The 25,879-nt window shown below is 52.3% G+C and overlaps 4 protein-coding genes across 13 annotated transcripts in view; 2 read left to right on the top strand and 2 right to left on the bottom strand.

The window, feature by feature from the left end:
* The first annotated feature begins 3,195 nt into the window (after positions 1-3,195).
* On the top strand, positions 3,196-21,529 carry CHRNA10 (cholinergic receptor nicotinic alpha 10 subunit). 8 transcript variants are annotated; one of them, XM_059134006.1, is made up of 8 exons: positions 3,196-3,328; positions 3,685-3,860; positions 5,159-5,304; positions 5,756-5,865; positions 6,546-7,078; positions 7,405-7,428; positions 7,765-8,218; positions 8,618-8,829. In XM_059134006.1, the coding sequence occupies exons 2-8, from the start codon at positions 3,710-3,712 to the stop codon at positions 8,769-8,771; spliced, it is 1,572 nt and encodes a 523-aa protein (XP_058989989.1). In that variant the 5' UTR covers positions 3,196-3,328; positions 3,685-3,709; the 3' UTR covers positions 8,772-8,829. The 8 variants fall into 8 exon arrangements, 7 of the variants coding, with proteins under 7 accessions (XP_058989989.1, XP_058989971.1, XP_058990012.1 ...); XM_059133988.1 differs by having other exon boundaries at positions 5,711-5,865; XM_059134029.1 differs by lacking the exon at positions 8,618-8,829 and having other exon boundaries at positions 5,711-5,865; positions 7,765-7,912; positions 8,008-8,099.
* On the bottom strand, positions 9,428-19,361 carry ART1 (ADP-ribosyltransferase 1). Of its 2 annotated transcripts, none has more exons than XM_059134049.1 (6): positions 19,296-19,361; positions 17,919-17,982; positions 13,392-13,509; positions 12,298-13,075; positions 11,190-11,231; positions 9,428-9,702 (listed from the first exon to the last, which is right to left on the bottom strand). In XM_059134049.1, the coding sequence occupies exons 3-6, from the start codon at positions 13,452-13,454 to the stop codon at positions 9,623-9,625; spliced, it is 963 nt and encodes a 320-aa protein (XP_058990032.1). In that variant the 5' UTR covers positions 13,455-13,509; positions 17,919-17,982; positions 19,296-19,361; the 3' UTR covers positions 9,428-9,622. The 2 variants fall into 2 exon arrangements, with proteins under 2 accessions (XP_058990032.1, XP_058990039.1); XM_059134056.1 differs by having other exon boundaries at positions 17,919-18,020; positions 19,296-19,359.
* On the top strand, positions 21,470-24,392 carry ART5 (ADP-ribosyltransferase 5). Of its 2 annotated transcripts, none has more exons than XM_059134075.1 (4): positions 21,470-21,601; positions 22,524-23,253; positions 23,851-23,883; positions 23,984-24,392. In XM_059134075.1, the coding sequence occupies exons 1-4, from the start codon at positions 21,542-21,544 to the stop codon at positions 24,031-24,033; spliced, it is 873 nt and encodes a 290-aa protein (XP_058990058.1). In that variant the 5' UTR covers positions 21,470-21,541; the 3' UTR covers positions 24,034-24,392. The 2 variants fall into 2 exon arrangements, with proteins under 2 accessions (XP_058990058.1, XP_058990050.1); XM_059134067.1 differs by having other exon boundaries at positions 23,981-24,392.
* A 540-nt stretch (positions 24,393-24,932) lies between these two features.
* Positions 24,933-25,879, bottom strand: part of XNDC1N (XRCC1 N-terminal domain containing 1, N-terminal like) — a 39,807-nt gene continuing 38,860 nt past the window's right edge. The window contains 1 exon segment of the mRNA XM_059133974.1: positions 24,933-25,361. Coding sequence (XP_058989957.1) covers positions 24,970-25,361 — 392 coding nt within the window. The 3' untranslated portion in view covers positions 24,933-24,969.

The raw sequence follows: 25,879 nt of genomic DNA, 5'->3' as shown, positions 1-25,879 counted from the left end.
AAGCTGTTTGCAGATGGTATGATCTTATATGTAGAAAACCCTAAAGATTACACCAAACAATGATAACAATAATGACACAGTTCAACAACAACACTGTTAGAACTAATAGATGAATTCAAAGAAGCAGTACACAAAACAAGCATGCAAAAATCAGTTGCATTCTATACACTAACAATGAGCAATCCAAAAAGGAAGTTACAAAAACAATTCCATTTTCAATAGCATCAAAAAGAATAAAATCATTAGGAGTGAACATAACCAGGGAGGCAAAACCATGTACACTGTAAATGTAACACTGCTTAAAAGAAATTAAGACACAAATGGAAAGACATCTCATATTCGTGGGATGGAAGATTAAAATGTCCATACTAACCAAAATGATCTATAGCTGTAATGCAATCCATCTCCAAATCTCAGTGGCTTTTTTTTTTCCAGAAATATAAAAATCCAAACTAAAATTCATAAGGAATTTCAAGGGACTCTAATAACCAAAACAGTCCTGTCTAAAAGACCAAAGCTGGAGGACTCACATTTCCTGACTTTAAAACTTAATGCAAGGCTATAGTAATCAAAACAGTGCTGGGGCACCTGGGTGGCTCAGTGGGTTAGGCCTCTGCCTTCAGCTCAGGTCATGATCTCAGGGTCCTGGGATTGAGCCCTGCATCAGGCTCTCTGCTCAGCGGGGAGCCTATTTCCCCCTCTCTCTCTGCCGGCCTCTCTGCCTACCTATGATCTCTCTCTCTCTCTCACTCTCTCTGTGTGTCAAAAAAAATGCATAAATCCTTAAAAAAAAAAACAAACCAAACCAGTGTGGTATGGGCATAAAAACAGACATATAGACTAATGGACTAGAACAGAGAGCCCAGGAATAAACCCTCACATATATGGTCAAATGATTTTTGATAAAGATGCCAATGGGAGAAAGCACAGTCTTTTCAACAAATGATGCTAGGAAAACTGGATATCTACATGCAAAGAAACCAACTTGGACCTTTATGTAAACACCATGTGCAAAAATTAAAGATGGATCAAAGACTTATTAAATGTAAGAACTAAAACTATAAAACTCTGAGAAGAAAATATAGGGCAAAAACTTTGCAACACTGGATATGGCAATGATTTATTGGATATAAATTCAAAGTGCAGACAAAAAAATAATATATATAAATTAAGCTTTATAAAATATTTAAAATTTTGTTCACCAAAAAAATAAATCAACTGAGTGAAAAAAGCAACCCATAGAATGGAAGAAAACATCAGCAAATTACACACCTCATGAGGGATTGATATCCTGAATACAAAAAGAACTAGAACACAACAACAAAACCCAATTTAATAAATGGACAAAGGACTTGAAAAGATATTTCTCCAAAGAAGACATACAAATGACCAATGAACACATGATACGATGCTTAACCACTAATTAGGGGAATGTAAATCAAATACAGTGAGATATGACTTTGTGCCCATTAGGATGGCTAGTATAAAAACAAAACAAAACAAAATAAAGTAACAGCTGTCAGTGAGGATGTGGAGAAATGGGAACCACTGAACCCTATTGGTGGGGAAAAAATATTATAGCCACTGTAGAAAGTAGTATGGCGATTACTCAAATTATAAAAAATAGAATTACCATATGACCTAGCAATTCCATTTCTGAGTATATAATCCAAAAGAACTGAAAGTAAGTCTTGAAGAAATATTTCTACTTCCTTATGCAGCAGTATTATTCACACTAGCTAAAATGTGGGAGCAACCTAAGTATTCCTCAGGGAATGAATGGATAAGCAAAATGTAGTATATACATACAATAAAATATATACAGCCTTAAAATAAGGAACTTCTGACATGTTCGATCCCAGGATCGAACCCTACGTTGGGTTCACGGTTCAGCAGGGAGTCTGCTTTTCTCTCAGCCTCTGCCCCTTTTTCCCCTGCTCGTGCTATCTCTCTCATAAATAAAATCTTTTTTTTTTAAATGAAGAATATGTGATTCCACTCACATGAGCTATTAAGTCAAAATCATGGAGAGAGAAAGTAGAATAGTGGTTGCCTGGGGCTGGGGGCTTGTGAATCTAAGGGTGTGCTCCTGAAGATAGAATATTCTAAGTAATTCACTGGGATTATAGTATACATGCTTTTTGTTAACTGCTGTGCATCAGGCAATGTTCTAGGCACTTGCCTTGTGTTATTGCTTGTTTCATTTATTCCTTATAACTTCCAAAGTGAGGACTGTTAATCACATTATCCTGTATGAGAAAACAAACCCAGAGAGTTTCAATATCTTGCACAGGTCAAACTGCTCATAAGACAGAGCTGAAGGTGACTCTAAAGCCTGTGTTTTTCCTGCTACCCAATGTCACCTATGGTATTGGGGCATGGAGAGAACATAGAGACTTGGATCGGGATGGCTGTAGGGAGCTGGAGATGAGGATGTGAGCTGCATCTCCAGCTTTGCGGGGCCACCTGGAGCCACAGGCTCAGCTAAGGCTCAGTCCCATTCCCCCCAGGAGGGGAGAGCTTGCTTGGCACAAAGTGCCCAGCCTGGACCGATGTGCTCCATCTCTTACTGGAGGCAGAGCTGTCAGTCTAAAAGGGAGCCTCCAGCTAGGTGGGGGGACAGAGTAACTGGGTGATGGGCATTAAGGAGGGCATGTGATGTGATAAGCACTAGGTGTTATACATAGCTGATGAATCACTACACTCTACCTCTGCAACTAATGATATGCTATATGTTAACTAACTGCATTTAAGTTAAAAAATTAAAATAAAGGGAGCCTCAAGAATTCAGCAATGGGGACGCCTGGGTAAGTGTCTGCTTTCGGCTCAGGTCATGACCCCAAGGTCCTGAGATCGAGTCCTGCATTGGGCTCCTTGCTCAACAAGGACCCTGCTTCTCCCTCTGCCTGCTTGTGCCACCCCCACCTCTCTCTCTGAAAAATAAATAAATAAAATCTTGAAAAAGAGAATCCAGCAATGGTGGCAGAGCTAGGAGGACACCACCACGCACGGCTCTGACCCCTGACACTCTTAAGCCCAGTCTTTTGCAGATCCTGACCCCAGCATCTCTGCTCTCCAACACCCCAGGCTGCGCTTGAGCTGAGCCTGGGTGCTGCATTATGATTTGAATAATTTAGGTCCCAGTAACCTGAGGTGCCAGCTTCAGTTGCTCTGTTCCCATGGGCACAGGTGTCCCAGCCCTGTAAATAAGCTAATGAAAAGGGCGAAGGGGAGGGGCCTGCAGCCCTATGCCTCCGAGGGCTCAAGGCTGATGAAGAGTCCTTGCCCCTGTCCTGCTGAGAGTGTACCAGGCTCATCCGGAGTCGAGGTATGGGGGCCAGAGAAAGGAAGTTAGGGGGTTGAAATAGAAGGCGAAAGGAAGAGAGAGTGGAAGGAGGAAGACCAAAGTCAAAGAGGCAGAGAGCAAGAAAGAGTTCCAGAGGAAGAGACACAAGGAAATGGAGATAGAGAGGCTGAGTGGGAGGTAAGAGGGGCGGGGGATTGGGGAGAGTAGAGAAAAGGGCAGGGACAGAGACTAGAAGAGGCAAGGACCTGCGGAGGAGAATGAGCAGATGCCAAGATCAAGTACTAAAACCCAAGGGCAAGTACAAACAGGAGGGTCAGAAAACTGGAAGGGCCACAGGGCTCCTCAGCAGAGATCTCAGTCTTACTTCTGACTTCCAGGTATCGTCCTTGCCAGCACAGCCTGATGCTGCCCTCCGTGGGGTCCCAAGACTCACACCCTCGGACCAGCCCTAAGTCTTGCTGTGGCAGGAGCATGGGGCCCAGGAGCCACCACTTCAGCCTCGGCTTCTCGGTCTCCAGCCTGGGCCTTCTGTTTCTGTTCTCACTGTTTCCAGGTGTGACGTGCAGTAAACCAGCCCTGCACCAGCGGGCCCTGCAGCTGTTTCCCTTCTTCCCCAGATCTCTGTCCACATCCAATTTCTCTTTACTGGGAATTTCTCTTTGCTGGGAATCAGCACTCTATCTGGGTAGCACGGAGGATGGAGGTACTGAAGAGAAGGACAGGAGACCTGCCTGGCTCTGGTGGGAGCAGTGATGGACAAGCCAAGGGGGTGAGGGTGAGGCAGATTATGAAGGTAGTTGAACGCCAGGCAGAGTTTGGATTTTATCCAGCAGGCAATGGGGAGCCATTGAATAGTTTTGAGCAGCTACTGGCTTGGTCAGACTTGAGTGTTTAAAAGCCTCATCTCAGAAATGTGGGGGAGGGTGAAAGAGGCTGCACCAGCAGCAGGAGCTGTGAGGAGGCTGCTGCTGGGCCCACTCAAGCTGCAGGGGCGACCAGACATTCAAAGGATGCCCAGCAGCATGGCTGACGGGACCTAGGTAGGGGCAGGGGTGCAGAGGGAGGCGGCAGAAAGGAAGGATAACTCCCAGATTTCTGGCTGACGTCATGGGGGGTTGGGTGCTGTTTGCTGAGAGGGACCACAGAACAAGGAACGGGGTTTCAGAGCATGGGGGTAGGAAATGAGTTCCTATTTTGGACCTACAGAGTTTAAGGAGCCAATAGGACGTTCAGGAGTGAACTGTTGTGTTTATGGGTCTGGAGCTGAGGAGAAAAATTCAGGCTAAAAAGAAAAGGACAATGACAGGCTTCTGGGGAACAACACGTGAGTCAGGGCCTGAAAACAATGTGTGTCACGGAAGCCTAGGGAAGAGAGTGTTTTCAGGACAGAATGGCCCATGGCATCAGAAGCTTTGAAAAAATCCATAGACTTGTAGCTGGATAAGTGGAAATAGGTTAGAGAGAAAGTAGGGGGTGGTGGCAAAGGGGCTCACAACACCTAGGTGAAGGGCGGTACTCCTATCACCTATTTGGGCCCCTCTGGCATTCGCAGTAGGGTGGGCAGAACCCAGGTCTTTAGGAAGGGAAAGGGTGGGGAAGAAAGCTGTCAGCCTTGCTCCAGAAGACAGTATCAATTCACTCCTCGGCCTCCACCTCACTCTTCCACGGAGGCAGTCCAGGGAGGAGGGAGAGCCACAGCTAGATGGACAGAGCAGACCTCAGGAGGGCCAAGTAGGTAGCCATGAGACAGCAGACCAGGTGACAGGGCCCCAGCCACAGGCAGGTGGAGGGTGTGAACAGAGGCCTCTGGACAAGGTCTCAGATGGACAACCCTTCTTCCTGGTCCCCCAGAGTGCTTGGGCGCCGAGGGCAAGCTGGCTCACAAACTCTTCCGTGATCTCTTTGCCAACTACACAAGTGCCCTGAGACCCGTGGCAGACACAGACCAGGCTCTGAATGTGACCCTGGAGGTGACATTGTCCCAGATCATCGACATGGTGTGTTGTGGTGGTAGTGTCAAGGAACTGGCGTGGGGGTGGGATGGGGTGCAGTGAGAGACTGGGATTATTCTCCAAACAATTCTTTTCTATAAATGTTAATATTAACAACAACAATAATAACAGATACTAATTGTTGGGTGCCCACAGTGTGCTCAACACTTTGCACACTTGCATTCCTGCCTGGCAGGAATTACCACCCATGTAACTACTAAGGAAACTGAGGGCTAAAGAAGAAAAGGAACTGCCAAGGTCACATAGCAAGGTCAGGCCTGTGTAGGAACTGAACTGTGAGACAGCTGGTTTTGTGGTCCCTCCAGAGCTCTGTAGGTAAGTGTGTTACACACAGGGAAGGGTGTGCACATAGATGTGTCCACCTTTATGCCCACTCCCTGCCCCCCACTAGGATGAGCGGAACCAGGTGCTGACCCTGTACCTGTGGATCCGACAGGAGTGGACAGATGCCTACCTACGATGGGACCCCGATGCCTACGGTGGCCTTGACGCTATCCGCATCCCCAGCAGTCTCGTGTGGCGACCAGACATCGTACTCTACAACAAGTAGTGTCTTCCTGGGCCCCTCCCCTATCATAACCCCTCCCCACCGTTGCCCCAGGCTCTAGGTTATCCACTGATTCCCCATCCCCACCCTCCCAAACCTAACCTGGAAGCTTTTCCCCCAGGACCCTCCTAAACTGCCAGGAGCTCACAGCCCCTCCAGGACACCCCCTCTTTAGTCTGTCCCAAGCCGACGCAGGCTGAATGTCTCCTGGGAACTCACTGTGTAGTCCAGGGCCAGTTCCGTGCCCCTCACAGAGAGGGTTCTGGGAGGCAAGTGCCCCTGACGGCATTCTCCACCCTCTCAGGCCAGCTCCAAGTCTCTCAGGACTCCCCGAGGGCCTGCCTGGGGACTTCCTCCAGGGCATATCCCTGTGGAGCCCTCCTTGATGCCACCTAAAGCATTTCAGTGTTTCCCAGACAACATAGAGCTCTGCATGTTTTCCCCGGGGGCCCTCCAGGAGATTCTCACATGACACCATGCAGCCGGGCGTCGGCTCTTGCAGATGTGTTTTCACACTGCCCGGGCCTAGATCTGGGTCTCCTTTCGGCCCTGCAGGCGCCACCCCTTCTAAGCCTCCAAAGGCACGCAGGTGCCTCTTTGCCACCTGCTCTGTCCTCTGCGCGGCCGGCAGGCTCCGCGCGCTGCCGCCTCAGGGAGTCCCACCCTGCCTGCCCCGCAGGGCGGACGCGCAGCCGCCGGCCTCCGCCAGCACCAACGTGGTCCTGCGGCACGACGGCGCCGTGCGCTGGGACGCGCCGGCCATCACGCGCAGCTCGTGCCGCGTGGACGTGTCGGCCTTCCCGTTCGACGCGCAGCGCTGCGGCCTGACGTTCGGCTCCTGGACGCACGGCGGGCACCAGCTGGACGTGCGTCCACGGGGCACCGCCGCCAGCCTGGCCGACTTCGTGGAGAACGTGGAGTGGCGCGTGCTGGGCATGCCGGCGCGGCGGCGCGTGCTCACCTACGGCTGCTGCTCGGAGCCCTACCCCGACGTGACCTTCACGCTGCTGCTGCGCCGGCGCGCCGCCGCCTACGTGTGCAACCTGCTGCTGCCCTGCGTGCTCATCTCGCTGCTCGCGCCGCTGGCCTTCCACCTGCCGGCGGACTCGGGCGAGAAAGTGTCGCTCGGCGTCACAGTGCTGCTGGCGCTCACCGTCTTCCAGCTGCTCCTGGCTGAGAGCATGCCGCCGGCGGAGAGCGTGCCGCTCATCGGTGAGCCGCGAGGGGGCGGTGCTGGGGGGGCAGGGGCGCGAAGAGAGAGCCTCCGCCTCCCAGAGACGGTCTCCCGGCCCAGGCTCGCGGGTCTCCACAGGGGCGGGGCGGGGTAGGGTAGGGTAGGGACCGGCCCCTCGCAGCAACCCCAGGTCGGTGCGGGAGGAGGGAGCATCCTGGGAGCGTGCCTCATTCGGAGATGGAGGGGAGAGGAGGGACACCCCGCCCCTCACCTGTCCTAGCCGGCAAAATGCGTTGAGTTCTGGCTGTGTGCCAGGCCCTCTCCTAAGCACGTGACTATTTTTTTTTTTTTTTAATTAACTCAGAGAGGCATCACGACACATCTAGAGGTAGGTTCTGTTATCCCAGTTGTGCAAAAGGATCAGTAACTTACCCCCAGATTGCGCTCGTACCATTTGAGAGTGACTGTCACGGTCTGTGGGGGAGTGCAGTGTCCAGCAGTGAGGAGAACAATTAGGGAGCAGGTAGCTTCTGAGAACCCGCTTGTAAGAATAGGGGATGAAGAGATCTTGGCCCTTATGTCCTTCCTGGTTCCATCCATTGGGATTGGAGGGTCCTGAAAGCCTCAGGGTGGGTGAGCTGGTGCCTGTTTGTGTTGAGGCGGTGGTCAAGCTCAGGCCCCCTGAGTTCTTGTTTTGGGCCCCAGATTACTCTCTCTCTTGCAGGGAAGTACTACATGGCCACCATGACCATGGTCACATTCTCCACAGCGCTCACCATCCTTATCATGAACCTGCACTACTGTGGTCCCAGCGCCCGACCAGTGCCAGCCTGGGCTCGGGCCCTCCTGCTGGGACGCCTGGCACGAGGCCTGTGCGTGCGGGAACGAGGGGAGCCCTGTGGGCAGTCTAGACCACCTGAGTCACCCCCTAGTCCCCAGCCTCCTAACGGAGGTGCTCGCCCTCCAGCAGTTCCTTGCCGTGAGCCACAGTGTCTGTGCCGTCAGGAAGCCCTCCTGCGCCACGTAGCTACCATTGCTAACACCTTCCACAGCCACCGGGCTGCCCAGCGCCGCTATGAGGACTGGAAGCGACTGGCCCGTGTGATGGATCGCTTCTTCTTGGGCATCTTCTTCTCCATGGCCCTGGTCATGAGCCTCCTGGTGCTGGTGCAGGCCCTGTGAGTTCCAGGGGTCTGGTGCAGCCACAGTCCCTCCAGAGAGGAATGGAAAGGCCAGGTGGTGGTTGGCTCTCTGCTAGGCCACCTAGTCTCTCCCTACTGTGCCTAAGAGCTGGCGACACTCTTCCTCCAGGCTTAGCACTGCTGATTTCACAAACCACAGGGATCGCTTGTCTATATACCCTAAACCTTAAGGGAAATCCATAGCTTGCCACTGCCCTAATTCCTACAGAAGGGGCACTCTAAGAAGGGCCAAGATCGAAACACAGTCCTGGAGGGGCAGAATTGAATTTCGATGCTGCATGTTAGAGCTTTTGGTGGCGAGAGTGCAGGTCACATGAGAAACAGAACGACCATACTTCTTGTTTTCTCTTCCTTCCTCCGTGGCTGCTGTGTTAGGAAGGACTCGGGGAAGGGGATCCAGAATTCATTCTCTCATTTCCAGAGGAGGCCACTTGAGGATTCAGCCCCAAAGACTCAACTTACAATAAAGTGTGTGCCTCACACCTCTTCAATGCTGTTTTACCTCGGGGCCTGTGGTAGTGGAAAGTAGGGGTCCAGGTTTGTGTCTTTAGAGACAGGAGCCTTAGGATGCATAGATCAAGGCAGAGATTATGTCTTTGCTGACAAGAATTCAACAGAGTCTTCAGGTGAGACCCTGGCAGTGGACCTGATGCTGTCTCTGCTGTCTGTCCTGCTCTCTGCCCTCTGGAGCTGGAGCCCGTCCACATCATTCCCACACACTGACATTCAAAGAGCTTCAAAGTGACCAAGGTGGGGCAGTGCAGCAGTGAGACATTCACGAGGGGTTTGTTTCTTTCCGACTGTCACGTGTTGTCTGTCTGGCACCACCCCTGTGCTTTAGACCCAGTCCCTGCACTCAGGAAGCTCCCAGACTGACTTGGGAGGCAAACACTGACATGTGGTGTAGGGAAGCAGCCAGGGACCCGTGGGAGCAAAGAGGCAGGAGCCCTAGCCCAACCAGCTGGGGGAGGTCAGAGAAGCCTTCCTGGAAGAGTGAATGGGAGCTTTCCAGGTGCATATGTGAGCCACGAGTAATACCAGCAAATACCGTGGCCAAGTGCTTTCCTCCCCAATCCCTCCTCAAACTAGTTTCATCGTTAGTCTCCAAATGAGTGGTTGCCTGCCATTAAAGACTGCTGCCCCCTTTCAGTGTCTCACTCTTAAAGCCTTGGGGAAGGCTCAGTCCCCAGATTCCCTAAATTCTCCATCAGCAAACCTGGCAGCTGCCAGAGAAAGTCCCAGAATTGCTTACAGAGGGTCACCATGGATCCTGGCTGCTCTTAAAGCACATAGGGGGCCGACATCCCCATGTCGGGCTGAGGCAGCGCGGTGGCCAGGAGGGGCTGTTCAGTGTTGGATGGATCATGGCAGGCCTGGACTCTATGGAAAGGTTCCCCTGACAAGGAGCCAGACTGGCAGTAGGAGGGACCAGACTGAAGAAGAGGGGCCTTGACCCATGGCTGCAGGAAAAACAGAGGCAGAGAGAGAGGTTTCAGTGCAAAATAAGGTACACAAACACGATAAGAGGAATGAGCAGAGTGGGCTGGAAACACTGACCCACAAGGTGGAATGGGAGCCAGATATGAAAAGCAAGAATTCAGGGAGGACAGCAGGCAGATGAAAGGGCCCCGGGCCCCTTTCCAGATGGCACTAGGAGGTTCTGTGCCCCTGCCTTCTTCCGACACAAATGAGCCATTCTAGGGTGGCCATGAGTGAGCTCTAGTGATGCTTATCTTTGCCCCCTGTGCAACCTCTGATTACTGGGGGGAATCCTAGCCTTGTCCACTGCGTGAGATGACATTACCGGCACTCAAGCTGGTTGGAGGCTGGAGATCTGGATTCTGACCCTGGCTCTGCCACTGACTCATTCTGTCCCCTTGGGCAGGTCTCTTCTATCTTTGGGTCTCCCTTTACTATATAATGATATACTGCCTTTTCTTTCCCCTTCCAATAGTTAATTGTACAGTAAGAATAAAATGAGATGGTGTCTGGGGAGAGGTGGTGGTTCAGAGTTTGGCTGTCTGGACCCCAGCCCTGACTAGCTGTGTGTGTAGGGCTGGTTGCCTCTCTGGGGCTTAGTTCCCTCATCTGTAGAACAGGGACGATGACAGAGCCTACACCACTGGGTCGTGGTGAGGATTCCTGGAACTCTGAATGGTATTATGTCATGGAGAATGGTGGGAACAAAATGAAGTCTAAGGCTCCTTCCTGTCCACTGTTCATAGAGCCCTGGAGGAGGGAGGAGGGACCTAAGGGGGAGTAGTGGCTGAAGTCTCCTGGCCTATTCCAGTTGGTTCCTTGAAAAGCCCCTTCCCACCTGGAGAAGTGAGGCCCAGGCAGGCCCGGGTACAGAAGGTATTCAAAGGAAGGAAAGAGTCACAGCTGAGAGGGACCTGGGGATCATCTAGTCTAATATGCATATTATACAGCTAGGAAGACTGAGGCTCAGAGAGGGCTTGATTGGTCACAGAGAGAGTTAGGGCAGAGTCTGGATGAGAGCCCAGGTCTCCAGCACCCAGAGCCTGACCACTACCTTGGAAGGTGGTCTGAGGGAGTCCTGAGGGCAGTGATAGAGACAGTGGGTTTTGCAGCTGAAGGAGAAGGCCCAGGGAGGACTGTGGGTGGGCATGGCCATGGGACTCCATGCCCCCAGTGCAGCCCAGATCTCTCTGGGGCCCCATCAGTGGCCTCCTGTGAGGGAGGGGGCAGCCCCAGACTTGGGTGGGGGGCAGGTATGTAAGCTTGCATGACCACTGCCCCATACATTCACGCATGACCTCTGAGGTAGGTTCACCACCCTCACAGGGTCTGCTTGAGAGGGTTTACTTGTTTGGATTAGAGGGGGTTGTTTTCCTTTGCGCAGGGCTGTGCATGCAGGACAGGAGTGCCACCCCAGGGCAGCCCTCTCACCCTTGAGCTGAGCCCTGCAGAAGCTTGAGGCTCTTACCTGAGTTACCAAGTTGGCAAGACCTGGACTTGCACTGCTTGTCTGTAGGGAAGAAACCAAGGCTCTCAGGACAGGAAGGAACCCTAGAACCCTCTGGTCCATCTCTGGCTTTTTCTCATGGAAGTTGGTACATTTTCCTCTAACGGGCTTCCTTATGGTGGGGCCTCCTTTGCCTGTGTTTGACTTGACCCATGAGCAGCAGAGCTAGAAGGGAGCCAGCCCTCAAAGCCAGGGTCTCTTCTGGGTGCTCTTCCTGCTTCCCTGGCCTGTAACTTTGCCTCCCTGTGTGACCACCTCTCCCAGGCTGTGTCCCAGCCAAGGAGGCACTAGTTCATGTACTTTTCATGTCTTCCTCACCTTCTGTCAACTCATGCACACCCATGATGCTGTCCCTGGTGGGAACGGAAGCCATACTGGACCTTCTCCCATTTTACATGTGGTCCACAGTTCAGCCAACAACCTGGCTCTAATGATGCAAAGTGGGCCTCACAAGGCCCCAGGCATCACTCAGCCAGGACCAGCAGCCCACAGCCCCTTCAGAGATTAGGAACCTGGGCCTGTCCTCATGATTCTACCTCTGGTGGGTCCTGGGGGATCAATAGACTGAGCTGGGACTACGGAACCCAACTGCTGTCTCAGCATCCTGCCGGCACCCCCATCCAGTCCACACAACAGCACAGGGTTTCATTCAGCCGAACACACACACTCCTCTCAGAAACTGAGTTTGGGGCTCTTCCTCATACCTGGCAACAATGGTCTGGGTGTCAGCACTGTGGCCAGAAATTAATTGCCTTCCAGCTTCCAGCTGGAAGAAAAGCCTGACCAGTTCCATTTGGCCCTCAAATGGCTACCTGCCTCGGTCTGGAAACGCTCTTCAGCCTCCCGTGGGCAAGTGGCCAGCCCTGGCTTAGGTACCTCCAAGGGCAAGTGGCATATTACCTCAGAAGCCTGTCTTCCCTTAGCTGCACAGGATCGGGGTGGCGGGGAGAGGGACAGAATTGGGTCCCCCTCACTGTTCATTTGATTGTGGTACTTATGTACATGTCCCCTGAGCCCCAGGGGCAAGCCTGTCTTGTGCCCAGGTGTGGCCAGGCGCGTGCCTGCCTACCTTTGATGTACTCGCAGTTGTAGGTGCTGTGCTTGCCCAAGGCCCGGAGGTAGATGCGGACAGGGCCCTGGGCCGGTCTGCTAGCGTTGATCACCTGGAAGGTCTCGAAGGGGGGGATCAGCACCTCCTCCTCCCCAGGGAAGAAGGAGTAGCGCTTGATAGGTACCCCGAGGCAGGTCCAGATGCCAAAGAAGGTGTCCTCCCCAAATTGCTGGGCTGCAACATTCTTTAGGGACGCGGAGGCAAAACCCCCCAGCCTGACCGTTGCCCCGGGCCCCGCCGGCCGGAAGCGCAGGCCATGCACCCCTCGGAACACTTGGTGGCACTGGGGCGAACTGCCCCTGCCCAGCAGCTGTAGGGCCTCGGTCAGCAGGAAATGGAGTGTCTTGAAGGAGAAGTGGTGGAGGTAGTAGGCTCTGGAGCGGCCTGCCTCACGCACAGCGGCATTGAACTCCTTGTGCAGGGGGCTGTTGGCGGTGTAGGCCAGGAGGGCCACCCCATGCTCATCGCGGAAGCCAGGGGGTGGCGGGGGCAACCCAGTAGAGCTCAGGACCCACTCTGGCCCCCAGGCCTGGCGGTCCTGCCATTGGCTGCTTGCCTGCACCCAACCATCCGCGTATACTTTGTTGGCCTGGAACTCAGTTTGGTTGAGATCTGGGAGAGCTGCAGTCATGGCTGCTGCACAGCCTTCATACTGGTCATCAAAGGAGGCTGGGGCCATATCCAGGGGCAGTTCTTGAGAGAATAGGTCTCGTCGAGAGATGAGGTGGCTCTGGGCCTGGCAGAGAGGGAGGATAAGGACTGAGAGGATGAGCCTCAGGAGATGGGAGCCTGTCATTACATTTCTCCACTGAGAGGAGAAGGACACTGATGGCCCCAAAGCCACCTTGAGGGAAAAGGGATTGGGAACAACTAGCTGCCCTCTCTCCGACACCAGGGTCTGAGGCTGTCCCCTCAGGCCGGGCGAGCCCCACTGGAAATATCAGTTGTTCTCTCCTCCCACGACTCCCCCACTCCCCAACCCCCCGCCAGAGTTCAGAGGAAGCCCGCAGTGCAGCTCCCAGTGACAGGGACACAGTGGGGGATGACCACACCTGCGGCGCTTCCAGGAGGCCCGTGCACACAAGCAGCAGACACAGCATGGCAGGGGTCTGCATGTTGGAGGGAGCCCTGGACAAGTTACTGTCTCTCTTTGGGTCTCAGTTTCTTCATCTAGAAAATGAGAATGTTAATCTGTACAGATGAATAAACATCAATGGGCACCTAGTCTGTACCACTCGCAGTGGTTGGCATAGAGTCACAACAGAGATACGAAGGCTCGGGGCGTCTAGGTGGCTCGGTAGGTTAAGTGTCTGCCCTCGGCTCATGTCATGCTCGCAGGGTCTTGGGATGGAGCCCCTCATCAGGCTCCCTGCTCAGTGGGGAGTCTGCTTCTCCTTCTGCCCCTCACCCCTACTTGTGCTCTCTCGCTATCCAATAAATAAATAATCTTTAAGAAAAGAAAGAAATGAAGGCTTAAGAGAAAGGACCCTTCTTGCCGGCAGGAACATGGGAGACTTCCTGGAGAAGACGTTATCTGAACAGGGTCTTACAGGGAGAATAGAATAAGCCTTCAAGCAGTGGAGACTGGGAGAGGAGTGGGATTTGGGGTGGGAAAGGCATCTAGGGCAGCAGAAATGAGAAGAGCCAAGGTATTGGATGTAAAAAGTGAAAGACATTTTGTCCAGCGTGGCAGAGCTTGCAGTGAGGGAGTGTTGGCAAGACTGGAGCCAGTCGTGAAAGGTCTTGACTGCCCCAGTAAGAGGTCTGGGCTTCACCCCATGGGGGATGTGAGGCTGGAACAGGTCCAGGACAGGCCAGCTGGTGGGGCCATGGAGCTATTCCAGGGACAGAATCCAGCCATCCTTCCCTCCCGCAGTCCTGTGGTGTACTGAGCCCTCCTCCCTTAAGCTCTCAACAGCTTCCTGGGCAGGGACAGGTGTAGACCCCAGGGGGTGAGGGGTCCTGTAGATGAGGAGAGGATGGAGTGGGAAGGGAGGCTCCAAGAAGGCAGAGTCCCAGCAGTTTCTAAACCAGTGCGGCTACTTCTTTGTTTCTTTCATTACGAAGTTAATGCCTGCTCATAGTGAAAAGAAACAAGTATGAATGAATCAAGAGTCCAAGCTCCAGTCTTCTTTCTCTCTCTGTGTCCTCTCTCACTCCTGCCGGTGCCTGCCGTTACCGTGATAACAGTGTGCTTTAGGACCATTTTTGGTGCACGTGCAAATAATTTAATATTTAAATATGCATACACACATAGCTTTCTGTACACAGGCTGGTTTTGGTTTTTATTGTCATTTTTCTTTTTTCTTTTTTTAAAGATTTTATTTATTTATTTGACAGAGAGAAATCACAAGTAGATGGAGAGGCAGGCAGAGAGAGAGAGAGAGGGAAGCAGGCTCCCCGCTGAGCAGGGAGCCCGATGTGGGACTCGATCTCAGGACTCTGAGATCATGACCTGAGCCGAAGGCAGCGGCTTAACCCACTGAGCCACCCAGGCGCCCCATTTTTCTTTTTTCAAAAAGAAAAAGGAACATGCTTTCACATAAATATCCTGTAACATTTATTTCCAAGAAACAGTCTATCAAGGACTTCCTTCTATATCATATATACATTCATATATACATATCTACCTTATTCATTATAATGGCAGTATGGGGTTTTGTAATGTAGTTAAACCATAATTTGTTCAGCCATTTTCTTATTGATGGTTTTTTTTCCTAATTTTTTGACATTTTTGACATTACACATAATACTTGGGTGAACATCCGTGTATGGAAATCTTTGTCTACCTGTGGCCATATATATTTTTATAGGAAAGATATCAAGAAGTTATATGATGTTTAAAGGATATGAATTGTTTATTTGGCCCTGCCAAATTGCCAGCGGCCCTGGTCTGCCCTTCCACAACAGTAAATGGGTGTGCCCTTTCCTCTTCATCTTTGCCAGGGCTGGTTATCATGATCTCTTTTGAACTTTCACTAAACCGGTGGGCACAGATGGTATCTACTTTTTAATTCACATCTCTGCTCACTAATAAGATCAATCTTAACTTTAATTTTTACTGTTTTAAAATTTTAATTTTCTAAAGGTAATACATTTCCATTGTTCAAAATTTAAATAGTCCAAAAGGCACACAGTTCACTGTAAAACACCGCTCACTAATTCCTCGCCCCATCTCCTCAGAGGAGACCAACATTCCCATTTTCTGTGTATCCTTCCGAAGATCCTCTGTGCACATATAAGCGGATTCACAGGTATTCCTGTTTTCCTCCTTTTACAATGTAAGACAGTCAGTGGTTCTTTTCCTTTGGGAATCTGATGAAAACTGAACTCTCTCCTCAGAAAATGGATACACACACTCTCACACAGTGTCACATACATTTCAGGTGCCAGTGTCTCTGCCCCCAGTTCCAGATTAAACGTCTCTGCTCCATAATCCCCTCTGGTTCTTGGCGGTCAATGCTGATAGTTCAGTCCCTGGCAAGTCCACACACAGGTGCAGTGGAGAGTTCTCATGCATGCGGACACCTTAGCTCCTGCCCAGCTCCCCACCTCTACTGCTCCATATTATTTCTGTGTCCAGGGCTTTCTCCAACACCCTGTAAGCTTGCTCAAATGTGCAGGGGATTTAATGTTTCGAGGGACAACCCTTAACCAATGAGGGGTAGTAGTCAGATTCCCTTTCCTACTGAGGATCCCAGCAGGACTAAGCCCCAGTTGATCCCAGTGGTCACAGTGTGCTCATTAACACACTTTTGTTTGTGGGGCAGAGGTGGGGGTGGCTTTCTTCTCCGTTGCCCTTTGCCACTCTTTCACTTTCTGGGATCAACTTACAAATGAACTCACTACACCCAGGTCCTTGTCTCTGGGTCTGCTTTTGGGGGAATCTAAACCAAGAGAAAGGGTCTTTTGGGTCACAAACCATCACAATGTGGCCCAGAGCTGTTCCTTTAGCCTGGATCCCAGAATGACCTTATAAGGAGTGGACCTGAGCTCGGCCTGCCGAAAGGAGGTCAGCTCAGGCAGACTGGCAACATGAAGCAAAGGACCCTGATCAAACTCACTTTAGCCAAGTGGTAGTCAGCCCAAAGACCCATGAGCACGAGGATAAATCTTTGCATGCCACTGAGATTTTGTGGCACATTTTGTTTTTGTTATACAGCAAAAACTCACTAAGCCAACTCTCTTGTCCTTGCTTCTGTCCCCCATCTCTGCCCTGCAGAAACAAGGCAGTGAGAGAGAGAGCTCAGAGGCTTGAGATAGGGAAGTCTGGCTTCTGATATCAGACTGAGGACATTGAATTATGTGGCCTAAGATACCGGCAGTGAGGATGAACCCAGAACCACTAGGTATAATTTACTAGACGTGGTGTCTGATGGGACACAGGAGATGTGAAGAGGGAAAAACCAAGAATGACATGAGGTTTTCATGCTCTAGGCTGCCAATACAGAGGAGGAGCAGAGTGGACTTTAAAAGTTCATCTTGCCCTGGGGCGCCTGGGTGGCTCAGTGGGTTAAGCCGCTGCCTTCGGCTCAGGTCGTGATCTCGGAGTCCTGGGATCGAGTCCCGCATCGGGCTCTCTGCTCGGCGGGGAGCCTGCTTCCCTCTCTCTCTCTGCCTGCCTCTCCATCTACTTGTGATTTCTCTCTGTCAAATAAATAAATAAAATCTTAAAAAAAAAAAAAAAAAAAAAAAAAGTTCATCTTGCCCATCCCAGCACATGATAGGTGCTCAACAAAAAAATGAATGAACCATTAGATTTGAAGGGGAAATGGTGAGTTCAGTTTGGCACATGTGGATTCTTAAGGGGCAGATGTCCAAAAGATAGGAGAATGGATAATAAGATAAGACATTTGTGTGATGGGTGTATTTAAGTCTGAGAAGACATGAGAATGCCAGAGAAAGAAGAAAAAGAGGACCAAGAAGCAAAGAGAGGGTTTTTTGAAGCCAAAGCACAGGTGGACTGAGACACCTTGGGTTTCTAGAAGCTCTTCACTTGGGTCCCATGAAATACCTTGGTACCCTTATGATAATTGCTCTTTTTTTTTTTTTTAAGATTTTATTTATTATTTGACAGAGAGAGACCTAGCGAGAGGGGGAACACAAGCAGGAGGAGTGGGAGGGGAAAAGCAGGCTTCCTGCTGAGCAGGGAGCCTGATGCAGGGCTCCATCCCAAGACCCTGGGATCATGACCTGAGCCAAAGGCAGATGTTTAATGACTGAGCCACCCAGCTGCCCTGTGATAATTCCTCTTTAGGCTTCATCTAGCTTGTGATGATTCCTGTTGACTTGCCTTCAGAAGAGTCTCATGTAATATACCGTCCCCCTTTTTCACCCAGTCACCCAAGACGGTCACTTCATCAAGCACATTCGAACATTCATCAAACACTCAATTAGTTGCCAACTAATGCTGATCACAATATGGATCTAGCCTAGAAGCTCCTTCCCTTTCCCCGTCCCTTTCATGGCTCAGTCTACCCCTACCCCTCTCCCCCACGCCCCAGTCTCCACTGTCACCCCTGCTGACCCACCCTCCACAGAGCAGGTGTTTCTAAAGCCCCACTGGTCAGGTTGCTTACCTGCTTAAAATCCTCTGTGCTAAATCCGACTGGAAGAAATACCTTGGCATATAGAGTAAAAATGCTGGGATGAAAATTATGAGGGAAAAGATGAGAACACATCTAGAAAGGAAAACAAACAAACAAAACACAACTTCCCTCCATGCCCTTAGGAGAGAGCCCTCCTCATGCTGGCATTTGAGGTGCCCTGTGACCTAGCCCTCCATGACCTCTTCAGCCTTGTGCTCCAGCCCCCCCCCCGCCCCGCCCCGCTTGGCTTCTACAGAACAGAACAAAGCTGCAGGTGAGGCCCCACTGCTCCCTTTCCTGTGGCTCTGCACACATTGCCATCCTGCTTTCCACTTTTCAAGACTCAGCTCAGGGGTCACATTCTCCAGGGAGCTCTCTGGCTTCTCTGTGCTCTTCAGTCACCCTGTACTTTCTCAGTCACTGTCCTAATCATACTGTGCTGCCCTGATGTGTCTGTCTCCCCTCCTGGCCGGTGAGTTCCTTGAGGACAGGGACTGGGTATGACCTGTGCCGTGTCCCCAGAGCTCAGCCCAAGCCGGGCACAGCTGAGGTCTCCTGGAATGTTTGCTGAGTCTGAGAGGCTTTCTGGTTGCATTAATAGTGTAGACCACTGCAGAACAGGTAGATTGAGGACTTTGGTGAGCAGTGTCGGGGGGAATGAGGTGGGGCCAGAGCAATGGGGTGGTTATGGGAGGGGAGGAGATGGAGGTGCTGGGTCACCCCTTATATCTTACCCACCCGTCTGTTTCTCCTCTCATCCTGCTCAGGACATAGTTTCTCCTCATCCAGACCCTCACTGAACATTCCTTTCTAGGGATGTGACTCCAAATCCCTTCCTCAGGAACCCCCCAATTTCCCAAAGTCCCCAAACCCTCCAGGTATCCTAGACCTCTCCTTCAAAGATGCCATGATCTGAATGTTTGTGTCCTTCCAAAGTTCATATGTTGAAATCCTAATGCCTCCTGTGATGGCTTTAGAAGGTGGGACATTTAGGACATAATTTGTTCATGAGCGCTCTGGGATTACTGTTCTCATAAAAGAGACCCCACAGAGTTCCCTAGCCCCTTCCACCATGTGAGGACATCATGAGAAGGTGTCAGCTACAAGCCAGAAAGAGAGCCTTCACCTGACCATGCTGGCACAGCGATCTCAGACCTTCAGCCTCCAGAACTATGAGAAATAATTGTCTGTTGCTTATAAGTTACCCAGTCAGTGGTATTTTTTAGCAGCCTGAACAGAATAAGATAAAAGTTGCCCTGAAACTGTTGTTATTGACTCCTAGAACTCCATCATCAATAACCCAAATTTCCCCTTTAAAAAAAGTCTTTCCCTGCCCTGTACCCAGGAGGAGTGTGGTGTGCCCCTTACCTAGGCCTTCTCCAGGGAAGCTGGTGTTGCTCTCCAGTTACGGCCACCAGGACAGGGGCAAGGCAGGTTTCTCCTTTATACTGTCAGTCCCCCACCGCTTGTACCCACACAGCTGCTCAGAAATGTGACACTCCCCCATCTATTTCTGGATGTCTCCTGAAGGCTTGGGAACACTAGCCTCTGCCCAGTCTGCCTTGGGCTAGTGCACTCCCATAAAGAAAGGAACCCCTGGGGCTAGAGAGAAGGTGGCCTGAGGCATCGAGGACCCTGGCTGGAACAACCACCTCCACACTGGGTTTAGACTGTCCTCATTATCTCCTTACTTTGTGTTCCTATTATGTGAGCATGGAGACTCCCTAATGTACAAGAAGGAGTTCTCAGATTCAGAAGGCTGGGTCTGGCCAGCAACTGATTTGCTCTGTGATCTTGGAGGATTTCTGCCTCACTCAGGACCCTGGCTCTGTGACGAAATTTGACTGCATCTTTTGGGGCCTTCCTTGGAGTTCCACATTTGGGGATAGGAGAAGCACCTCCATGTGGGAAGAGAACAAAACCTTGATCCCAGTGGACCTGGTACCAGGGCCATGTCTCAGCAGGCCTGGCTGTCCCAGGCTGTTCCTTCTGTTCCAACAGCTGCAGGTGCTCTGGGCCCTCCAGGATGAGAGGCAGTCAGGATAAAGAGTCAAGATGTGGTTTTTCACAGTAATGGTGAACAATAGAGGAATGGATATTCTGATCTAGGTGATCTTTGGGATGGTCCATCTCATTGGAAGAGGACAAGAGTACTTGTTTAGAGGCTGTGTTTGCCTGACAAGTTCTCTGGTTTGGGGGGATGACACTTTTCCCATCTCCCTCCCCACACTTCTCCAAGCCCAGGCACACAGTTTGTCTTTTTTGGTATGTGGGAAGGATTTTTGGAGAAAGCAGGATTTTAGAGGAAGGAAATTCTTTACTTGGCTGGCAGCCTGAGGGAACGGGGCAATGGGAATGGAGCTAAATGAATGAGCCAAACCAGGATGGAGGCCCTGAAGTCAGTCTAACTTTTCTGTGCTCACCTCAGCCCCAGCAAGCAGCAGGAAACATCTCTTAAATCCTGACATTTGGGACCCCAACTCCCCTGACCACTTTGGAAGGAACCCTCCAACCCCCAGGGCTCAAGCTGCCAGAAAGCTGTCTGTCCCCAGAGCTGCTTAGCTGGTCCCGTCTCCTGTTACCTCTGATTGGGCATCCAAAACTCAGAGCCAGGTTATTTATAGACAGACCCACAGCAGAGGAGGGGAAAAGCTAGTGTTTATAAACATGGGGTCACCTGGGTCTAAGAGGTCCAGAGAGAGAGGGTCTGTGGAGGGAGAGGAGCTGGCCCCTCAGGGTGTGAGACAGAGAGCTGGTCCAACCCTACTGAAGGGAAGGGGGCTGGCGGGTGCCCCTCAGATGCTGGATCACCCGTGACCCCCATGAGTGGGCCATATGCAAATTGCATGCAAATCAGCGAATGCACCACAGACAGTTCTTGGTGGGCGGGACCCTTGTGGGCTCCCCCGGTCTAGTGGGCTGAGAGCTGGGGCTCCGCCAGGTCGGGGCCCACCTGAGAGGCCAAGTTTCGCAGGTCCCTCCCCCAAACCCGGTCTCACTCGCTTGGAGCCAAACCGGATTCTGGAGAAAGAACTCGCAGTCCTAGGGAAGGGGAGGTACGCCCCTCGGCCCCTTCCCGCGCCACTCCCGCTTCCCCACCCCTTGTCCGTTGTTGCAGAAGAGAGGTGTCGGGTTACCGCCGCGGGGGCTATAGTTAGCCGCGGGACTTTGTTGATCGGCTAGACTCCCGGGACAGCGCAGCACCCGCCGGGACTTAAGCCCCCCGCCGGCCCGAGCCTCAGTGTTCCTTCCCGCTGTCGCCCCTGCAACTTCCAGGTGGGTCCCTGGCTCTCCTTTCCCTCCTTTCTGCAGGCGGAGCCAAATGATGGCTCCGCGTTTACTGTTGCAAGGGTCCCCGGGCAGAAGACGCTGAGCGTGGGGGCTAGTGGGAATCTGGGGAGCGGAGCCCTGGGGTTGTGAGGGGTATACAGTGAAATCTAAGACCACGCCCACTCCCTTAGGCCCGCCCTCGGCCCCGCCCACAGCATCTAGTGCCGCATCCCGGACGGAGACCCTTCACACCCCAGAGGAAGGGACCCCGATCTCTGTCTCCCAGCCCATCGCCAGTGGTGCCTTCTTCATCTGGACCTCGCCCTCTTGAGTCGCCCCCAGGAATGATGCTGGCGGCTCTGCTGCTGGCTCTCAGCTACCTCGGCCTCCATTCCCTCTGGCAGGTAACTGGGAGAACCTACTCCTGCCACAAAGGGAACAGGTCAGGGGCAGACCCAAAAGAGGTGGACTGGGGGGCTGACGCCTCAAAAAGCTCTGCCAGATGCTCTTCTCTAGGATCCTAGTGCTCTTCATCCTCTTCTCAGGAACCTCCATTCTCATTCTCTTTCCCAGAACCTCCACCTCCACCCACTGGTCCTATTAGGCTCTTCCTTCCTTCATATACTGTCTGCCACCACAGGCTCAGCCCAGGCAAAGCTTCTCTGGCTCCCTGTGTGCTGACTTCCCGCAGCCCTTCCCAGACCAGGGCTTGACCTCCTCCACCCCAACCCCCCAAAGCATGGTTTGGAATATGGGCTTCTAAAGCAGGAGAGGACTCAGCAGTCTCAGAGCTGACAGTGTCCTCATGTGGTGGCATGAAGGGGGAAGAGAACCTAAGGATGGGGACCGGGTCAAATATACATTGGCTGTATATTTGTCTATCACCTGCATCCTGATTGTTAGAGCCAGAACAGTGCTTGGAAGTCATCTAGCCCCACTTCCTACCAGGTGCAGAACTTTGCTAATGACAAAATGACTCCTTCACGATGTACAGAAGTGAAGATCTATGTGTGCCGTCCTCACAATATCCCTGTGAGTTTGGAAGGATCCTCAGTTTATACGTGGAGAACCTGAAACTCAGAAAAGTTAAGAAACTGGCTCAAGATCCCACAGCTGGGATGGGGAAGTCATGATTTGAACCCACATCTGTCTCCCTCCAGTGGCTGTGCTATTTAAGCCCTTGAGCTCTTGCCAAATTGCATACGCTAGATGTTTGGTCCTAGAAACGAGATACTGTTTCTGGACTGATCTGCCACCACGGCCCCTGTCCAGTGCTCTGAACGTCTCCCCTTTCCTATGTGGCCTCTCTGTTTCCTACATCCACAGGCCCAGGCTGTTCCCATCCTGCCCCTGGGCCTGGCTCCAGACACCTTCGACGATGCATACGTGGGCTGCTCAGAGGAGATGGAAGAGAAAGCAGCCCCCCTGCTGAAGGAGGAGATGGCCCGCCACGCCCTGCTTCGGGAATCCTGGGAAGCAGCCCGGGAGGCCTGGGAGCACAAGCACCATCGGCTCACCCTGCCCCCTGGCTTCAGAGCCCAGCACGGAATCGCCATCATGGTTTACACCAACTCATCTAACACCTTGTACTGGGAGCTGAACCAGGCGGTGCGGACAGGCGGCAGCTCCCGGGAGTTCTACATGAGGCACTTTCCCTTCAAGGCCCTGCATTTCTACCTCACCCGGGCCCTGCAGCTGCTGCGGGGCAGTGGAGGCTGCAGCAAGGGACCTGGGGAGGTGGTGTTCCGAGGTGTGGGCACCCTCCACTTTGAACCCAGGAGACTGGGAGACTCTGTCCGCTTGGGCCAGTTTGCGTCCAGCTCCCTGGATGAGGCAGTGGCCCGCAGATTTGGTAATGCCACCTTCTTCTCACTAAGGACTTGCTTTGGGGCCCCGATCCAGGCCTTGTCTGTCTTTCCTGAGGAGCGCGAGGTGCTGATCCCCCCACATGAAGTCTTCTTGGTCACCAGGTTCTCGCAAGATGGAGCCCAGAGCCTGGTGACTCTCTGGAGCTATAATCAGACCTGCAGCCACTTTAACTGCGCCTACCTGGGTGGTGAGCTGTGCATGAGGGAGGCAGGACAGTGGGGTGGCGGGAGTAAGCTGGGACGCCCCTTCTGGACACCTGCTTGGTTAATGGGGGAGTTGAGGGCTGGAAGTCAGCCGGAATTACTGTTCTCTGTGACAGGTTCAGCCAGCTCTTAGAAGGTCTGGAAGTGTTTTCTGGTTCTATGAAATTCTCGAGTGGTTCTCTAAATGTTCTCAAAAGGTTCCATCCGCTGCACAGTCTAACTGACCACAAGAACCTGGTTAAGGAGATAGATAAGCAGAAGAAAATGACAGGGGTGCTGCTTCAGATCTCAGGAGTTCCCTGGGCTTAATGCAGTTGACAGGACACGCCCATGCTGTCCCTCAGTACTGAGGTAGGGACAGATGGAGGAGCGACAGCGGCCAGGCCAGGAGCCACAGTGGGTCAGCAATCTGAGGAAATTTCCCAGGGTCCAGAAAAGGAAAGAAAGCCAGAAGTCAGTGTTTAGGAGAAGGGAGAGCTGGACTGGGAAGGGGAATGGCCCACGCCAGGGCCTGGTGGGAAGGGAAGCTTGGGGAGTGAGGGTCTAGCCACATGGTGGCCTCACTCTGTGCTCTGTTGCAGGGGAGAAGAGGCGCGGCTGTGTGTCTGCACAAAGTGAGTACTCTTCTGCCCTCTCCCTCAGCTGCTTCAATACCTCCCCACCAACACCCACCCAGGCCCTGCTGACCCATCACCTTTCTTTTCTCTCCAGCAGAAGGACAGCCACATTCCGCCTCCAAGGGGGACTTCTCTCTGCTTTCCTGAAAGACCCTGCTCTTGGCCCCTGGGGGCTTCCAGCTCTCGGGGGCTGGGCCCTGAAAGCTCAGTGTCTGCCACTTAGGAGTCCTAGGAACTTGTGACCTTCTGACAAAGAAGGGGGCTTCGAACGGCCTCGAAGTGGGAATGTGGTTTCAGACCCAGCCTTAGCCACCATTTCCCCAGGGATGGGGACTGACCCAGTCATCTCCCCTCCCAAACAGGATGTGGGGGGATCTGAGGCCCTGGTAGGGTGGAGGGAGCCCTGCTGTGTGGTAGGGATTCCCAGGGACAAGCAAGGGTGGTACCATGATGGCCACTCAATTAAACAGTACTGCAGTGTGGTGACATCAAATTTCCTGACTGGTTTATTTCATGAGACTAGATCATTTACCCTGCTCTGGCCTTGGCACTTCTAGACACGGTCCCCTGTGCAGACTGCAGTCACATGCCACAACTTGCAAACTCAGAAGCTTTAACAGCCAGAGATTCCTCACAACCTCCCTGAAGGAAGAAAGGAAGGTGGACAGATGGATTCAATGGCCCATTTGTCAGATGAGGAATAGAAAGCCAAGGAAGGAAGCAACTTGCTCAAGGTCAGAGAGCTAGTATTGAAACCAGGCTCCCGGCCTTCCAGTCCAGAATTCTTTCCACAAAAGATCTGAAGGAACTCAAAGTAGGAGCCTGAGCCCAGGACACCTGGGATCCCAGAGCAAGACATTTCTCTCTGTCCTGCTCCCATAGGAGTCCCTTTTAGGGGCGAGGAGAGGGGAATCTCAAAACCTGAAGAGACAGAGATTCTTACACACTCTGGAGGCATCTGATATCTAGAACAGAAATTTTATTGAGACAAGTAAAGCAGCAGAGTCTTCTGCTAAATGACACCTGCCCTTATCCATCTAGGCGACTCTACCTAGCAACTGAAGAAAGGACTCTTCCACTGCCTTAGGACCCCCCCTTGACCCCCAAATCTTCCTCCCAGGGCAGGTCCCCCTCCGCCTCTGATTCCTGCTCCCTGTGTACTAACACACGAGCTGGGGAGGAGGGATCAGACTCTCCAGAAGCTGGCATCCTAGCCCCTCCAACATCCTGAAGGCCAGGTTCTGAAGGTACCTGGGTCCCCTCAATCTCTGGCACTGTGAGCTCTGGAGTTTCAGGGATGGGAGGGCCCAGATTCTGGAAGCTGTTACGCACTCGGGTGATGTAGCGACTGAGGATGCTGGCACCTCCAGGTGGCCGGCGTGTCCCTCCCTCTGCCAGGGTCCGCTGCACACCAGCCACCTCACTTTGCAGGCGAGACACAGTCTTGGTCAGCTCCGTCAGTCTGTTGCCCAGGTCTGGGGTGCAGGGGAAGGTGTTGATGGGGAGGCCTCTCAGAAGATGAGCCTGCCCTGAACCACTTCTTCCCTCACAACAGAAGCCCAGGGGACATCATGCCTACGGGGCCTGAGGGAGTAGAACTGGAGAAAGTGAGAGACTGGCTCTCGGGTGGGGGGTCAGGAGCAGGCAGAGTCTGGGTCAGATGAATCTGAGAGGGACTGAGGTGTTCATGAATTTAGGCAATGCAAAGGAAAGACTTGCGGGCCAGAGAAGAGATTAGGAATCACAGGAATGGGAAAGTTTTTAATGGGGAGAGATTTGTGTTTCTGCCCTTGTCAGCCCTATTCCCATCTACCCATCCTCAGGGCCCAGTTTGAATTACACCTCTGCTTTCTCCAGTTTCTGGTCCTCTATCCTTCTCAAAGCAATAGGTTCTTTATCTCCCTGGGGCTCCCATTGCAATTTGGGTCTCTCCTAACTAAGCATGATCTGCCTGCAAAGATGGTTTCTCTGTCTCACCAACCTGAAAACTTCC

Source organism: Mustela lutreola, chromosome 1 (assembly GCF_030435805.1).
Source record: "Mustela lutreola isolate mMusLut2 chromosome 1, mMusLut2.pri, whole genome shotgun sequence".
In the NCBI taxonomy this organism is placed as follows: Eukaryota; Metazoa; Chordata; class Mammalia; order Carnivora; family Mustelidae; genus Mustela; species Mustela lutreola.
This window is presented reverse-complemented; position numbering and strand designations above follow the sequence as displayed.